This window comes from Meleagris gallopavo, chromosome 29, assembly GCF_905368555.1.
Source record: "Meleagris gallopavo chromosome 29, MGAL_WU_HG_1.1, whole genome shotgun sequence".
In the NCBI taxonomy this organism is placed as follows: Eukaryota; Metazoa; Chordata; class Aves; order Galliformes; family Phasianidae; genus Meleagris; species Meleagris gallopavo.
In genome coordinates, this window is record NC_139432.1 from 2,048,504 (window position 1) to 2,066,300 (window position 17,797).

The following is a 17,797-nucleotide window of genomic DNA, read 5'->3' on the forward strand; positions in this document are numbered from 1 at the left end:
CCTCATCAAGACAGAACACCTAGGAGATACACTTCACTATAGTCTTTAATTATGCAGCTGTACATTTTTCCTGTATTCATCACCAAGGGTGGATATGAAGAGATTGATCGAGACTAAATCTAACTCTTCCTTAACTTCTGTAGTGACTCCTTCCCTACTGAGACAACCCTCGGTGTGAAGGTTGGTATGTATTTACACACACTCACATAGAGGCTGAATATCCTGCCAGAAATATGCGTGCAATAACTCCAGCTTTACAATGGGATGTTGATTTAATTTTCCTCTTACACAAATCTGAGAGCAGTTTGTTTAATAGAGGCTTTCAGAAAGCCCTGTAAGGTAGGGTGTTATTATGCCTGTTTTAAGCAGGAGGAAGAGAAGCAGAGGACAAATCCTGCCGAGAATAATATTCTCATGTATTCTAGGAAGTAGTAGTGAATGACGGGGGAAGGTTTGCTGCACATAGAGGAAAATCACACCATTTCGGGAGCGTGCAGAACAAACAATGGATTTCACTGATGCCATGTGCTTTGGGGAAGTGAACGTGATCACGGAGGTATTCATATCCTACCTGTGAGTTTTGGCTGGGGTGCTTCCTGCAGGCAGGCAGGCAGGCAGGACACGCGCTGCCTTGGCTCAGGCACTGCTCTGAGGCTGTGCTCTGCTTGCTGCAAGCGTGGAGATTGTGTGAGCTGGATGCTTTCCTACTGGGTTCGGGTATCAGAGCCTCCCTAATGGGATACCTGAAGGTGTAGACAGAGGGAGGGGCAGGAACAACCTCCTAGATAAACTCCATTGTGTGGGAGGGTGGAGGCTCCAAATGGCCTCAGGAAGGAGTCAGGTGATGGCATGTTATCTTGGAGCAGCCTTCTCCCCATCTAATGAAAATGAAAAGAGACCCTTTTAACTTTCCTAGTGAGGAAAGGGCTGTGCTGGAGCCTTACTACACACTAGAGAATCCACACTGGGGTGAGCTGTTTTGAACGCCCTGTGTCTGACAAACTCTCCAGTTGCAGCTCGGTAGGACAGCCAGCTCTGCAGGCAGGGCTTGGCCTCTTCTGGATGTGATGCCTCGAGGTGAGATCATCCCCCAGTGCTAAATCCATAAGAAACCTGTTGAGTGAACTGATTTTGTTTTTTTCCATCTCAACAGCTGTAAAATTTCCAGATTTGAGATCACCGATGACAGCATTCATGCTTTAAAGGTTGGGGCAATTTGGTGCTTTCCTCGGGTCCCGGATTCCTGCTATCACAGAGGAATCTCAGCTCTCCTTTTTCTGGGTGCTGCGTTATGTCAGTGCATTCCTACACCTTATGGCTGTACAGAGACACGAGGAAAAATGCAGTTACAATCTTTTACAAGCCTGGAAAGCAAAGGCAAAGCACTGATAACATGAGGAAAAAAAAAAAAAAAGAAAAAAGATAATGACCTTCTGATATTTTATCTTCAAAATTCACGACAAAGAACTTGTTAGATGCTGCGTTGCCTTATCTCTAAAATCTCAGCACATTTTTGCCAAATCTAACGTTGGTTCAGAGCACAGCAGCGATGCAAAGGTTTTGCTCTCCTTTTTGCTAAGCACGGTGCTGGCTGGAGGAAGCTCCAGTTGAATTCAGTGACAAAATGGCTGCGGCAGCTGAGTAGTTCTTCCAAACCGTGATAGAAGCGTAACATGCCAAAGATATTGCTGACATCCAGGGAGAGAAAACGGGAGTGCTGCCACGGGGGGATGCAGCGGGAAGCATTGCTGCTGGCTGATGGCAGACCTGGAGAGCAGGATGCTGTATGAGAGGGATCTGGCACAGATGAGGGTGTAGGAGGGCTGGCTTGCCCCCACGGATGAGATAATATTTGGTCAGCCCTGTACGTCCTGCATTGCTCATAGCCATCCTGCCCGCCAGCTTTCAAAGCAGCTTCTCTAAAAGGACCAGTGTGTCGGAGCTGCAGCATCTCACGTGGAAATGGGGGAAAAGTGAGGAGTGTTTGTGTGCCATGCAGGTTTATTGTGTGAAGAATGGAAGGTTTATTGCATGAGGATTCTTAGAGATCCAAGTACTCCAAATCTACTGAATACTGTGGCGTTGAGATAACCAGACTTCATTTTCCAATTGTTTTATTATGTTTATATGTTTTTAAAAGTAGTATCTTCATGGTTGACGCTAGAGTTTCAAATTGAATTGGACATTTTCTTATACATGTTTAAATTCTTCCACATCCTAACCACTTTCAATCACCAAACCTTTCCCTGCTCAAACAAAGTCACAAACAGCTTTTCCTTGCAAGGACATCTCAATGCGTTCAGTTTTTCTTCTTTAAGAAACAGATTTTTGTTTAAAAAAAAACAAAAAACAAAAAACAAAAAATCACCATATCTCTGCTGAGTCTGAATCTGGGGTATTAAGTCCTATGGGAAAGAATGCCATAACAAAGACCCGAGCTGAAATGTGTCTTATCATCAATAAATCCATTTTCACATTGGAGCCCATTGCTGTGCCAGGGCACACAGGCAAGGGCAGTAAGAAAGGAAACACTGCATGGGGACAGACGGTCCAGCTCTGCTCCGAGTGGTGCTGTGATGGAATACAGCAGGAAAACTTCCAGGATCTCTGACTTAGAGGCTCTGATGGGGAAAAGTCCCATCGCTGACCTCCTGCAGAAGCTAACTGGTAAGCTTGTCTGTCCTTCATACCTACTGGGCACTTTGCTGACAGCACACGATGCTCTTAGAGGAATTCTCCTGAATTTCTGCCCACGGCCATAAATGCAGTTATTACCTGTTGATTCCTTTCCCCTCTACAGCACAGAAAGGCGAGCTGCCTCGTCCTATGGGAGCTGGTTTGGTGTCTTGGAAAGGAGCTGCGGCTGCAGGTGTTACGTGGAAAATAATCTGGGGAGGACAGCATTTGGCTTTGTAGTAGAGATGGGGCTCTACGATGCGTACCCCAACCCTTTTGGTAAGGCACAGGAGGATGGTGTAACCTCAGCTTATTGCTGAAGTAACCACCCACGGCTCCGACTGTGTGTGTTTGACACAAAATGTTTGTGTTTGAAATACGTGCTCCAGGTATCCAGGAGCCTTCAGCCTCCCAGGGTCCCCACCAAAGTGATCCCCAACTCCTCCAGAACACAAAGATGGGGCACAGAGCAGTGGATTCAGCAGTGCAACATCTGGGTTCCTGTTCAGTGTTCTGAGATCACAAACTGCCCCATTCAAAGCTCAGCCCGTAGGTGCAGCTGTGGGTGCTGGGATCCCTTCGTGGGTCCAACAGCCCCCCAAAGCATCTCCTCCCACCACCCAAAATCAAACGGAACAAATGAAATGTATACATCCTTTCGAACCATGCTAACTGCAAATGGTACTAATTAGCGCTTCCCTAAATGGCTGTGATTAGTTTAGCAGCTAATTTAGAATATTTACCCTAGAATGTCTCCTCTTCTTTTTTTCGGGGGGTGGGGAAGGAGGGAAAGCAGGTCGTTTATTTATTTTTTTAACAAATTCCTACTGCTGGCCATGCTGAAAACGTGAATCACGCAGCGGGAGCTGAAGCTGGAGTGGCTCTTCTACAGAAAGAAAAAAAAAAAAAAAAGCAGATTAAAGTACAGGAAACCCAGCTTGTGAGATGAGGCAGGCGCCTCGGAAAGCCATTTGCAACACGAAGTTAACGAATAACGCCGGGCTCGGAGCACGATAAATGAACGAGTGCAAAATAACAGCGCTTCCCCCCCATGGTGCTGCAGGAACGGTGGTTTTTCCCCCCCCCCTCCAGGGCTGAAGCTCAGCGGTTCCCCTTCGCCCCCCTCCCGCTGTCGGATGGGCTTTGCTGCGGGTGCTCGGTTTTGGGCTCTGACACCTCAACCCAGAGCAGATCCCATCACCGATCCACGCCTGCCTCCCGTCGGACAGGCCTGGTCACTTCTCGACGTGCTGCTTCTTTTTTCCCCTCTTTTTTAATTTATTTGATTTTTTTTTGCCAATCCTCCTTCTCCTCGCTTGCTTTTCAGAAAGCCGATTCAGCCTTGCAGGCGAGCAGGTTGCACCGGCAGCCAAAGGGGCGACGGAGCTGCCACGCCGCCTCTGGAAGAGCCTTTTGCATTTTGATTCTCTTCTTTCTCATCTTCCCCCCCTCTCCTTTTTTTTTTGTTTTTTTTTTTTTTCAATCGCACGTCTTGGCCTTAGAAAGGCAGCAGTGAGCGCAGAACCGCCGGGCTGTGTCTGATGGCTCCGTCAGCCCCAAGGAAAGGATGCAAGGGGCAGCCTGGATCCTGGGGGGGCTGTATTTAGGATTAGACCACGATCCTGGGGGGCTACGGGGATGATGAAGGGGGGAGGGTAGGGTCGAGGGGCACCGGCATGCCCTCAGCCCAGGGGATGGGGCTGCTCCCGGGTGCGAGGTCACTGCTGGCTGGGGAAGATGGGGACATCCCCTCACAGACCCCCTCACAGACCCCCCCCCCCAACTCCCTCTAAGGACAGCCTTGGGGGGGGTGGGGGGTCAGGTCACCCCTAAGGAGGGACAAACACCCCAGGGCTGTCCTGACCCCCAGCCCCACCCACCCCCCGCATTGAGCCTGCTGACCCCACAGCCGACCCTGACCCCCATAGGCCTCCCCAGCCCTGCCCCTCCCCCCACCCCTCCGTACCTGCTGCCCCCCCACCCCAGGGCCGGGCTGCGGCCCCTCCCTCCCTTTAGCCCCGCCCCCATCCCACTCGAGGCCACGCCCCCCGCTGACCTGCCCCCCCCCCCCTTCCCCCCTCCCGCGCTGACCTGCCCTCCCCCCCCACCCCCCCTCCGCCCTCTCGCCGCCGTGCAAATCTCGCGAGACGCCGCGCGCTTTCACCACTGTGTGTGCACCAATCGATCCGGGCCGGGCCGGGCCGAACGCCGCGGGAGGGGGAGGGGTGGGAGGGGGAGCACCGGCCCCGCACCTGCCCGCACCGCGCCGCCCCCGCCGAGCGAAGGGTCTCCGCCGCCACCCCCCCACCGAACCCCCCCCCCCCCACCTGCCCGGGCGCCGCACCCGCCGAGCCCTCCCTCGGGCCTTTGTCCTGCCGCGAGGCCTCGCCACCTCCGCTGGCCTTCGCGCGCCGCGCTCGGCCGAGGCTTCTACGCGAGGCCGGGGATCCGCGGCCTAGCTCCGTCCCCGCTCCGCCGCCCGCACCGAGCGGTTCGCCCCCGCCTTCCACCCCTACCTTCCACCCCCCCACACCCCGTTCCGCCGCCGTTCCCTTCCCCTCCACCCTTCTCCCCCGGGCGCCCGCAGCGGCGGCGGCGGCGGCTCACGAGAGGCCGCGGAGCCGCCCCTGGCCTCCCCCTCCCGCCCGTGCCTCTGCCGCCGCAGCAGCAGCAGCAGCAGCAGGTTCCCTCCCTCCCTCCTCCTTCTCCTCCTCCTCCTCCTGCCCCCGGCGGCGGGATCCGAGCGGTGCCCGGGGAGCGCCGGGCCCGGGCGGGAGGGGAGAGGAGCGGCGGGGCGGCGGCACGAGCAGCAGCACCAGGTGAGAGAAGCCTGGGGAAGGAGGAGGAGAAGGAGGGAGGAGGAGGAGGAGAGGGGGGGCGGTGGGGATCCCCCACCCTCCGTGGGCCGTGGGGGCGGAGGGGGCGGCGGGCGGCGACCACCGGGGGAGGGAGGGCGGGGTGGCGGCGGAGCTCTGGCCGCTGCTGGCCGCGGCGGGGCCGGGCCGGGGTCAGGCGGAAGGGCCGCGGCCTGTGCGTGCCCCGAGGCGGCGGAGCGAGGCCTGGGCCGCGGGTGTTCGGATCAACGCGAGGCCCCGGTGGGGTGTTGGGGTGTATTTGGGGGAGGGGGGGGGGAGGTAAGAACGAGGCCGGCCCCGGGGGAGCGCGGTGAGGAGGTGAAGGGGTGGGCACGGCCTTTGGATCCCCGGCCTGGCAGCGAGGCGGTGACGGGAGGAGGCAGGCCGAGGCGGTGCAGCGGCTGGGCAGGCTGCTCGAACAACGCGTGCCCGTGTTTGGAGAGAGGGGCCGCGCGTCGCCCCTAAGAGCCGTCGGGAGGAGGGCAGGGAGAGGATGCCGTCCGTGCCACCAGGGATGGGTGGGTGGGTGGGTGGGCGGATGGAGGAGGGCATTCCCCAGACCCCCGCGGGCAGAGGGGCTCCGGGCTGGGGGCGGTTTGGTGCGGCCCCTTCCCAGCCGGGCTGCCCCTTCCCCAGCCCGGCATCCCCGCTGTTCACTCCCCATAAATGAGAACGGAGCTCTTGAACACCTTTAGGGCTCGCCTGTCATTTTCCTCCGTGCACAGATTTCCTGTTTTGAAAACTAGGCTGATAGCTTTGTTGGAGCAAATAGTAGAAATGGGGTTCTGTGCTGGCTGCGTTTGGTTGTTGAGGCTCGTTGCCGGTTGGGGAGAGCGCTTGTGAATGATTGATTCACTGAGCCCTCTGTAACTTAGAGCTGCAGCATTTGGAGGAAACAGCAGGGACAAAATGGACAGTTAATAAAAGGAACAACTGTATGCTGCCTGATCTAGAGGGCACTTGCTGCCCTTCAGGAACTTTCCTCCTCACATACGCTTCTTTATACGGCAAATCTTTATCTTCTGTCTCTTTTTTTTCCCCTACCTTCGTCTGGGAAATGAAACTGGAACAGACATTTCTGGAAATGATGGACTTGATTGGTGCATTTGGGAAGATGCGATTCGCAGTCAAAATGAAAATTGAAATTCGTCCCTTTTTTTTTTTTTTTTTTCTTCGTAGTTCAGTATCTGCATTTTACGTTTTATGATTCTTCAGCTCTTTACACAACCACGCTTGTTTGGTCTGTTGTTTCTGAATCCCTCAAGTGATGGCATCCATGGCATCAGATTGCCGAGAGGTACCCCAGGTACATCCAGTGTAGAGATGCAGCTGGGGGTATCCAGTACTTCGTAACAGAGAGATGTAAACATGCATTATTTTCCTCTGACAATCCCTTTCCGTGCTTGGAAGAAGCAGAGCTGTTGTCAGTGAAATCTGGAGTTTTGGGAGACCTTCTGTTTTAGGGGTTGGCCAAAAATAAATTCTGGGATGAGGATTCTTTGCTTTTTTCTCCTAGTCATGCAGGATGGATGGGAAGCTGTGAAGCCTTTAGTCATAACGCTCTGGTCCTGCGTTTTCCTTTTAATAAAGCATCCAGTGGGAGAATGTGACATAATTGGTTTCTTGGATTAAGAGATCTTGAAATGGCTGGTGCTACAGAGAGAAGATGAACCTCTCCATCAGGGTTGTGGTTTACGTACAGTAATATGGTGACAAAATCATGTTGTTATTGCATGGTAATCTCATATTTCTCTTGCAAGAAAATGCTCTCTACGTGGTTATGCTTCAAAACAGGCACTTTTGAGTCTTGTCAGTGGCACAGAATCTTAAATCTCTCCTTTCCTTGCATTGCATAATCTGAACGTTATTCTCCCACAGCAGCAGAAATGATGGAAGAATTGCATAGCCTGGACCCACGAAGGCAGGAACTACTGGAGGCCAGGTTTACTGGAGTTGGTGTTGCTAAGGTGAGTACAGATACCTTCAGTGAAAGGCATGACATTCTGCACTGCGTTCTTTTCTTCCTCCCCCCTTGCTAATTTTGCTTTGCTAGCAGGATGTGTTTGTATCCATAGTTCTGTTTTGACTGCTGATTTGTCTGAAGTATGTTGAAGAGGAATGAAAATGGGATCTCTATGAGCAGATGCACTCTATACGGAAGATTTGGGGTTCCAAATAAGTTCTCAGGAGTTGCTCCATCTTAAGGCAGCTTGCACTCCACTAAAAAAGGACAGCTTTGTCTTTGGGAATCTTACCCGTCTCTTCCTTTCTCCCAAGTATGCATTTGGGAATTGGATTTGGCCCCTTGTTAGATACAGTTTCAAGTTGATTGTGTTTAATACAACATGTAACCAGGCTGAATATTTTCAGGAATTTGTCCATGCAGTTCTTTGTGGGTAAAAGGTGTTGAAATTGCCTACTTACTTGGTTGCATGAAACACACCCAAAAGTACTTGAAGGTAAACTTTCCCCTATCAGTGATCCACAACCTGCTGGTAAATCCCATCTTTGTCCTCACGTACTACTTCAAAACTACCCAGTAGCTGATTTTCTTAGGTGAGACACCTAACAACAACACTGTGTGGCTGCTGGATGTGCTAGCATTAAGTTATTAGCTCTCCAGATGTTGTTGGTAGTGCTAAATTGATTTCCTCTCTGAGCAATGAAATGGTGGCAGAACTCATTTTAAACTAGGTCAGTGATAAGGAGTTTATTTTTCATGAAGGTGCTGAGTTTTGAGCAACGGAAAGGTGGAAGGTAAAACACCATCTTTGCAATGGAATTTTTGGAAGCCTCTTAGCATTGTTTTGGAAAGAAACTTTGTAGATCTGCATTAGAAAAACTGATAGTAAATCAGAGCTTTAAATTGGTTTAGTTTGAGTACATACTTTTTCTTTATGTACTTCAGCCAGATCTCAGACAAGTCTTGGAAGAGAGCATGAAGAAGGAAAAGACCCAGTTTTGAAGCAGTGTAGTGAGGGTGATTAACACTGAAGTCATTAACGAGAAACTTTCAGTTACTGAAGTAGGAATGTGGGCTTTTTTGATCTTTTTCCCACTGTTAAGACTTCTGATCTCAGGGCTCTTACAAGTTTATGCTCTGTAATGTAGTTATGATCTTGAAAGATATTTTATACAACATTACAACTTTTAATGTGCTTTCTCATCTGTTCTTGCATCTTCCTTCCAGTGTAGGTAGAGTATAAATAAAGTCAAACAACTTTCTTAAGACTTAAAATCATAGAAGACTGCCTTTGTTTAAAAGAGTGCCAACATACTCAGTGCTCTTGAAAAAGCTAGGAACTGCTCCTTTTAAAGGAATCACCTTTAAAGGATATAGGAAAGCAAGTCTAAATTGTTTTCTGTGTGTCTAGTCTGGAAACAGTATGCACCCTTACTTTGTTCAGGTGAATATTAACAAATCATTTTGTTACTAAAACAAATCCAAGTGATAAGTCCTCATTTCTTGGAGAGCACGCTTTAAGCAAAGCTCTTCCCTGAGTTTTGTTTTGCCCTGTTATTGTGCAGTATTACCTCGTGTTGGTCAGTAAACTGTTAAAGTGCATTACACAATATATATTGATATACTTGCTAATTTGCAATAGATCAGCCAACCGTTGATATGAACTAGCATGACTCTACTATGTTGCAGCAAGTCTTGGTTGCAATATTAATCTCAGATACTACATTCCCTCCCAGGTTGGCGCTTCAAATTCCCTCCCTACCCCCCCAAGTCTCCGTCCGTCATGCTCCGCACTGGCATTGGTAGGTCACTGTCTTCAAGGGAATGTGTTGGGAAAGCTGTGATACAATTTGTGTGATTCAACTGAGATTTTTAGCTCTCTCCAATTAAATGTTGAAGGAAAGCTACCTAGAGTAAATTAGTGCCATCTAGTGGGACTGGGACTGGCACATCCTCCTGGGATAGAGGTATTCTGTTGCTCTTTATTGCATAAAAGGAAGAAATGTCCTCTTAGATGCTCTCCTATTGGGTAAATGCAGCAGGCAGTTACAGCTCTGAGCTTCCTGCCTTCCATTGGCTTGTTGTGCTGCTCAGTGTGCTCGGTTACGTTTCTTCAATGTTGAAAAGTACAGGGTATGTTTTGAGCCTGCATAAAACTGACGTGCTAGTTGGCATCTTTCATGTAACTGCAGCTTTTAAGCCTATTTTTCCTTCTTGTTTGCAAGCAAAGAAATGTCTGCATGCAACTCTAAGTAAACTGATCAAGAATAAGTTTTTGGTCTAGAAACTAGGAAAAAAAATGCTTCTAGCCATCAGGGTCACAGGATTCTGTGAGTGCCTTCCAGTAACAGTAGTAGAGCACAGAAATCCTAAACTCTTTTGGAAGCAGCTGTGGGCTGTCACCTCCCGTGGTGGCTGAAGGCACAACCCAATGGCTGAGGTCGTTTGCAATCCTAAATGCCACAAAATTCTGTTGCAAGACTGTGATGAATTTTCTTAGTAGTTGGAGAATATACTTCTCTAGAAGCTTGGAGTTAACACATGGAATTTATGAGCAAGGGATGTTTCTAGGCAACTGTGATAGTCCTTGTGGTGCATCCAGGTCACCAGATATCTAAAGCATCGCCAGCTTTCTGAAGCTATCTATTCCTGCCATATGGTGAAGTGCCATTCTCCCCCAGATTCCCAGAGCAAGTCCTTGAATTAACATGTGACTGTCTGACATCTACAAGTATTCTTGTTTATCTGGCTCTAGTTTGTGTTTACGTATATAGGGGAAATTTAAGCATGTTCACTTGAGATATTATTCTGGCTAGTCATCTTGGGCATCTTCCTTGGGTCGTGAGGTACAGAAGGTAAAAAAAGAGTTTGTTTCTGGAGATGGCATCTTTTAGTTTTGTCTGTTAAGGTACCACATGGGTTAGCTCACAAGGATGGGTGTCATTTTCAGAGACTTGTGCCGGGTGGGGGTTGGAATAGGTAGTTGTGATGGGTGAAGTCGTGTGCTTGTGCATAGTTTGCTTCAGGCTTAGCCAGGCTGGATCATGTCTGCATTGTGGGTGTTTGCTACAAGTTGATAGTTAAATGGTCTTTAAACTAAACTGTGTGCACCACTTCGCTGTAACAACCACAGAAAGGCTGAAGTATTTCTAGAGGGTGACTGGGTCTGTTTTTGTGTGAGACAACTGAAGAAGCATTGGTCTTGGTGGCAGCTACTGCTCCCTTTCCTCTCTCTTTGAGGTATCACAAAGAGGAAAATGAAAATAACCTGAAGAGTGTCACTGACATTGCAGAACATCTGCCTCCAAAAAGAGAACAGCTCATAAAAAAGAACAGCTTTTTTTTTTTTTTGTGGCTTTTTTTTTTTATTCTTTCCCTGATGCTGCAGAATAGAAACTCTCAGTCAATTCAATAACTACCAGTTGTGTAGTCTGCTTAGCAATGTTTTTAGCAACAAAAGTTACCAAGCTGAGAATTAACACGTGAGCATAATTGTTTTCTTTGGAGGGAAGCAGAGCTGCACACTGGTAGTCCCTGACAGGTGTCACATGCCACCAGAGGAACTAATTAATAAGAGTTTTGAACCTTTGATATAAATTTATCAGTTACTGCAGAAAGTGCCAGGAATTTGTGCCAGATAGCTGAAAACTGTTTGGATGTTTCTTTGGGCAGTATTCTTTATTTCAAAAGTGTTGTCTAGCTGCTAGAGTTCAGAAGCAGTTATCAGATCTCAGTTCTGTTCCTTCCCCATGAATTGAGGTTCAGGTTGAGTTGTGTGACGTTTCTGTCCAACTTGCTGTCAGTAAAATAATCTTTTTTTCTAAGAGAACTCTTGAGGCATAATGGAGCTCAAGCAAATCCTGTTACAAATTTGTTTACCTATCGTATACAAGGGAGGGTAACTGTGCACGGCCGATGGTAGCTTCACGTCTCATGGCAAAAAGAAAAACCTGTGGCATGTAGGCGATATGGGGACTTCATTATAGGCCATAAAGTTGGTTAACATTGAGCTTTTCTAGGAGCAGCCTTTAATTCTCAACTTCAGAGGTTCTCGAAATAAGATGAAAATGTTTCTTAAACCTGGCTTGTGGAGTAGCCCATGGATTAGAGTGGCTGGAAAAGCATTTCTCTTCGGTGTAAGCCTGTGTGGAGTCAGCAGTAACTTCTAGTGGGACAAAGGACTGGCTTTTTCCCTTTGACATCTCTTGATTTGCTGCAGAATTCAGAATGATTTGGGCTGCATTGGCCTGAGGTAGTGAAGCAGATCTCCGCCACTGAGTTAGCAAGAGAGTTTTGCAACGCGCGTAGCTCCACGTGTGAGACTCCAGCTAGGCAGCTTGGATTCCTAGAGCTCTCTTCCAGTATGAGGAGTTGCAGATCACAAAATGGAGGCTGCCCAACAGAAGAGGCACAGACGAGCCTGGAGCATCGTGTCTGGGAGCTTGGAGAGGCTGGGGAGATGCACGAGTCATGCGAGGCAGTATATAGGCTTGAACAGCAGGTAGGTAAGGGAGGCCTGAGTCAGACTAACTTTGTTACAGGAACTGCAACGGGATCTATTATCAGGCTGAGCTGTTTCTATTGAAACTTCAGCCACTGTGCCTCGTTTGTGGCATTCTCAGGGCTCTTGCAAAGGGAGAAATGACTAACTGAGTAGCTTGTGTGAGTGGACAGGTTTTTAATTTTCGCCTTTGAGTGGGAGTCTTGAAAGGGCCTGCTGCTCCTGCATCCAGTTCTCAACATGGAGGTTTTATTGTGCATAGGTAGGCCACTTAGAGCAGTTGAAAGGTGAATCACAAGGGAAAAGAGCATGCCAGCTTATCTCAGAAAAATTCCTCACTGAGGAGGAAGTGCGTGCTGTTCTTATGCTTGTCATTTGGGTACACAGCATAGGAACTATTAGCTTCTTTCTTTTACCCACGTATTTCAAATGTTTGCTGAGCCCCATCGCCATTTCCCTTGATGGGGTATAGTGGGTGAGTGGGCTGAAAGTGAGGGCAGAGCAGTGCATTGTTATCCCAGTGCAGACTGCAAGAAAAGCCTGATGCCACTGCAGATGATTCAAGAAACGAAATTCATAAGCTCTTCCAGTGTGAACTTGTGCAAGTTTGCTCTCTGCTACTGCTTTCCAAGCTTTATTCTGGTGTCAGTATTCTTTGCCATTGCTTACTTACTTTTTCCCAAAATTCAGGTTCATTCCTTTAATTCTTTTTGTGTCATGACCACTTAAAATGGTACGCTAAATTAAGTACTGAACATTTATCCAATGTCAGATGCTGAGTTAAATATAAACAGCCAGGAATGATAAAACATAAATTTGAAGATTTTTTTAGCGTGCACACGCGCTCCCTCGCTATTAACTGAAGGGCAGACACTCAGATGTATAGTTTCTCATATCCATTGCCTAAACCTGTTGCTTTAAGTAGTTGATAACATGAAGTTGTGTGTGAAAGTAGGTATCTAGCTGGAGGGTCATGAAAACTGTCTCCTTCCTCTTGCCTAACTATGAGAGAAGAGCAGTAGCAGTGAGGGTTAGGCTGTGTTCCTTAAACATCCCAGGTACTGCATCTTCATTGCTGCAACACATCCTAATGAGCACTCTGTGTTTTTGTAGTCTGAATACCTCAGAATGAGTGGGTTTTTTTGCTAAGTTTGACGTGAACAAGATGCTTTAGCTTCTTGCCTGTAATACAGGCCTAATGCTTTGCTGTAAAAGAAATAGAAGCTGTAGGCCTACTTGAAGGCAGTCAAGGGAAGCAAAAACTCATTTGGTGGAATTAGGTCAAAAATTGTCTAGAAAGGATTTTGCATTTGTTCACAAAATCAGTAAACATGACAGTGAACTTGCAGATACTTACAAACAGCTCTCAAACTTTGCTTTCCTGATTCTGTAACAAAGTAGTCAGTTCCTTTTCACCATTTCAATTTCTTTGTTGAATTCAATTTTATGATGCTGTCAGTGTAGTTTCTAGGGGATGTTCTACAGTAATGGGAGAATCTGTAATCAGAATGGAATTGCTCTTTTGTTGATGGCAAAAAAGTGTTTCATTCCAACTCCTCTGGAACAGTAGATTGCACATGTGAAATAGTACAGATAGCTGTCCTCTGGAGGGGGAAATCCATTAGAGATTTTGTATTAGGCATTTTTGGAGGCTGCTTGCGTTCCAGATCTTATTATTCCATTGCGAGGGTGGGTGGTGATAGGACGAGGGGGAATGGTCTTAAACTGACACAGGGGAGGTTTAGGTTGGATATTAGGAGGAAGTTTTTCACTCAGAAGGTGGTGAGGCACTGGAACAGGCTGCCCAAGGAGGCTGTGGATGCCCCATCCCTGCAGGCATTCGAGGCCAGGCTGGATGTGGCTCTGGGCAGCCTGGGCTGCTGGTTGGTGACCTGCACACAGCAGGGGGTTGGAACCAGATGATTGTTGTGGTCCTTTTCAGCCCAGGCCATTCTGTGATTCTATGATTACATGAGTTTAAACCTGGATTTCTGAAAAATCTTAGGATTGTTTCTCACTACGGATGGCTTCATCAGCTTACTATTACAGGTTGGAGTGCAGTGCAGCCCGGCCCCATGGAGAACATCCGTTCAACCGCAGTGTTCCTGAAAAGCTCAAATGTGGCATTTCGGGAGCAGCTGTTCTTGTCATTTGCTATCCATGTGCAAAATGGAGGCAAGGAAATTGAAGCAAATGTGGGAACAACTTTCACTTTCATCTTCATGATGTCAGAACCCCAACCTGTCCGTCTGAGACCAGCGAGTGCTAATTGGCTGAGATGCTTCTGTGTCTAATCAAGCTTTCACACTCACACAGAAGGTTGACATTTCAGCCATGCTGCTCAGGTTTGATTTCATGAGAGAAAGTGAAGCAATGTAGAGGGACAGCATTTGTGTAGTTTGTAAACAATCTTTTTACATGGGTGAGAAGGTTAACTTTCTGTCAGGTTTGCCATAAGATGTTATCCTTGTTATCACTGAGAGCACATAGAGGTGCTTAAGGTTAGTGCTGGCACTTCTGTTAATTCCTGTTGACCAAGAAGTAAATGGCCAGGACAGCCAAGAGTTCTAACAGTAAGATCTATGCCCCATCACAGTGGGAAGGATCGGGGCAGTGTGGAAAGCTTGGTTGTTAGTGTAGGACACAATGAAACGTTAAGCTTTGTATCACTGAGGACACAAGGTGAAATGTCTTTGTGCTAATTGCAGTGTCTTGAGCTAATTGAACAATGAGTTGAAGGGGGTGGGTTCCTGTGCAGCCTGATGTACAGGACTTCTTTTAGCAGGAGGTAAGGCTAGATGATCTCCAGGGGTCCCCATCCAACCACCTTAAAGATTATCATCTGCCACGTTCCTAAGTAATTTGATTCTGAACAAGATTCCTGAACATGTAGCTTCTTGAGTTGTTCAAGTGTAGGTTGTTTGGGTTTGTTTTTTTCATTTCTATTTTTTATTTTTTCCTTGAAGCAACTAAGCATGTCCTTTAAGGAGAAACAAATTCTCTAGTTAACATTCACAGCGTCACACAGAAGGTAAACAGAACTGTTGCTTTGTGTGGATGCCTGCTTGGAATAGGGATTAGTAATAGCTAGGTTGTGTCACAAGCTTCACTGTATGGAGGTTGTCTTTCTTATAAGTGGGGAAGGGAGAACTGCTACCCTCCAAAGTAATCTATTGTGGGATCCTTCTGTGGTGCTCAGGCTTCTGCACTAACCCTCCCCTAAGTCTTCTGTTCAACATGTAATGAGAAGCAGCTTTGCCTTGAGGAAGGGTTGGTTGGTGGGAAGCGCTTACTGCAAAAATAAGAATGCCAAAATAGAATGAATCTTCGGGAAAAGATGCTCACAAGTTATTAATGGAGAGGTGGCTTTATCGTGTCGTTCTTCCTGTTAATGCGTTCCATCGGTAATTGTGGATTTTGTTTTTATATCGTTGTCAAATTTGTCTACATTTCTTGAGTTCGGGCTGTGGGAGGACACTTTTGTGTCAGAGCAATAGGCTAAAACAGTGACTTTGCATGATTCACTTCTCTTTCTTTCTTAAAAACAATTTTGATAGCGATTTTTTAGAAAATAATTTTGCAAAATGCTTGGATACCTAAAGCTGTAGGTGTGTATCCAGCAGAGCCTGCAGAGATGCAGTCAGACTCTTGTAGGTATCTGGATACTGTTTTGATAAAGCTATTCCAGCCTCTTGGGTTTGTGCATCAGCTTGCTGGGAGCGACTGCTCTTATGGCAGCTCAGCTGTGGGCCCATAAAGTAGCCTGGTGAGAGGGACTGTCGTGTGGGTGACAGTTTTACTGCTGTTAACACAACTTGTTCGCTTTCTTAGTGGAAAAAAATATACATAAAAAAAAATAAAGAAAAAATGGTGGTGCTGCCAGCATCTGATATCAGTAATGTATGTCTTGCCTCTAAAGTTGTAGCCAAGGCCAAGCAGATGCTTGCCTAAAGACCTGTGCTTTGAACTAATGCTGCTCAACATCAGAAGTTTTGTTTCTCAAGCCAGTTAGCTGTCTTAGACCTTTGTGAGTACTGCCTTGACGGCTTTGTGACTGTGGTTAAATAGGAATTAAACCGATGCAGAAATAGACATAATTGCAAAAGCCTAATCAGAATACTGAGAAAAAGCTGCCTGGCTTCAGTCTTGTTCCCTATGACTTGTGGAGTTTTTAGTGCACTACCATGTGTATAGATATTTGACCCATGTTGCTGCTGTATCCACGTGGCTTAGTGCAGCATAGTTTGCCCAGAGATGCAATGTGTGATAGAGTGTATCTGCCTTGTAGGGAAATTTTCTAACTATATTTGCTTGTTTTCCACTAGGGTCCATTAAATAGCGAGTCTTCCAACCAGAGCTTATGCAGCGTGGGTTCTCTCAGTGATAAAGAACTGGAGGTAAGCAGGCACAAACCCAAACAGTCATCCAGTTTAAGTTAAACACGATTGAATTCAAAGTGTAGAATGAATTTTATGGGAGTGAGCACAGCCTTTGGACCACGCTGTGAAACAACCCTTCTTAAAGCTTCCCACTGCAACAGGCACATTTTACCCAACCCCAAAAAAACACAATATTCATAAAACTCAGCTTATGAAATTGTTTTCAGCTGCATTGTGATTTGTTTGTGGGTTTTGGATAAAGTTTTGGTCAAACAAAAAGCCAGAGGGCATTAATGGAAAAGTTTGCCTTACCTATCAAAAATGTGGATTTGCAGAAGTCTGTACAAAGCTGAGTGTTCTCATGAGCCGCCCTGTAGAATTGTGGGGAGGTGAAAATTGATCCTTTGTCCCCATTTAAACTCACTGCTTTAGTGTCAGCTATTTCTAAACACTTGCTAAAGCAGCAGTAAAATGAATTGCAGAGTTAATTTTTTTTTTTTGTTTCAAAATCACATGTTCATATAACAGTGTCTCAAATTAAAGGCCATTTTCTTACGGCTTTAAAGAGCTTTCCACCCAATTACCAGGTAAGTTGTGGGCCATATTTCCTTCTATTATGTGACATTACTGATATGAGGTGTCTGGTGAAGCTAAGTCATTCAAGAACAAAGTATCTGTGCAAGTACAGCTAAGAGTGAAAGATTGAGCATTAAGTCTTATTTTACTTGATTTTTGATCAGCCTGTGTGGAGTGATTTAAATTGACCAAGCTTACATAATCAAATCTTCCATTCCTGGCTTTTCAGTCTATAAAAGATAACGTTGTGTGTAATTTTGGTTATATAAATGTACTTGAGTGGAAAAACAACTGAAACTGACTCTCATTAATATGCCTAGAATTCCACGGAGGCTGTAATGTGGGGCTTGTGCTGTTACAGTCACTCCAACATGAGCTGCTCTTCGCTCAGCACTGAGGAGGCTTTTTCATTCACTTGTACACATGCTGGAGCTGGTGCAGCAACTCTTTTGATTGTTACAGAGTTTTTTTAGCCTCTCATTTTTAAAAAATGCTTTGCAGTCACAGTGGCCACCTCAGTCTTAACAAGCTTTCCATCATCTTACCAAGATAACATGACAGCGATGGCCTGGTTGGTGATGTGGGACCAAAGGTGTCCAGCATCCACTGGGGACGCAGCCAGGCTTGGGTTTGGGTTCTGGTTGTGTCAGCTTTATCCTTTTCATCCTATTAAAGGAGGTAGATTGATTTCTGTGCTTACTGTGAGCAAGTCTTTTGGCAGAGGTCTTAAACAGGGTACTTTGGACTTTGGTTTCCAAAGAGCACGAAGCTTAGGTTTACCACAAACTTTCTGCCCATGCCTTTCCCTCCCCCCAGTGTTGTTTTGCACACTGTGGTTTTCCTCCTG

The 17,797-nt window shown here is 46.9% G+C and overlaps 1 protein-coding gene and 1 long non-coding RNA gene across 12 annotated transcripts in view; one reads left to right on the forward strand and one right to left on the reverse strand.

Annotated features, from left to right (window-relative positions):
• Positions 1-59: 59 nt before the first annotated feature.
• Positions 60-5,143, reverse strand: LOC146542576 (uncharacterized). Its single transcript, XR_014880112.1, has 3 exons — positions 5,004-5,143; positions 3,420-3,562; positions 60-2,888 (listed from the first exon to the last, which is right to left on the reverse strand). It is a non-coding gene; the product is annotated as an uncharacterized LOC146542576 (long non-coding RNA).
• A 218-nt stretch (positions 5,144-5,361) lies between these two features.
• TLK2 (tousled like kinase 2) overlaps positions 5,362-17,797 on the forward strand; it is a 43,829-nt gene continuing 31,393 nt past the window's right edge. For 3 of the 11 annotated variants that reach the window (XM_085211338.1, XM_085211340.1, XM_085211342.1), the window contains exons 1-4: positions 6,060-6,837; positions 7,410-7,498; positions 9,231-9,296; positions 16,321-16,392. In XM_085211338.1, coding sequence (XP_085067464.1) covers positions 6,735-6,837; positions 7,410-7,498; positions 9,231-9,296; positions 16,321-16,392 — 330 coding nt within the window. In that variant the 5' untranslated portion in view covers positions 6,060-6,734. Of the gene's footprint in view, positions 5,496-5,637; positions 5,772-6,059; positions 6,838-7,409; positions 7,499-9,230; positions 9,297-16,320; positions 16,393-17,797 lie in introns of those variants that run through there. The other 8 variants (XM_085211332.1, XM_085211333.1, XM_085211339.1 and 5 more) reach the window with 8 other exon arrangements.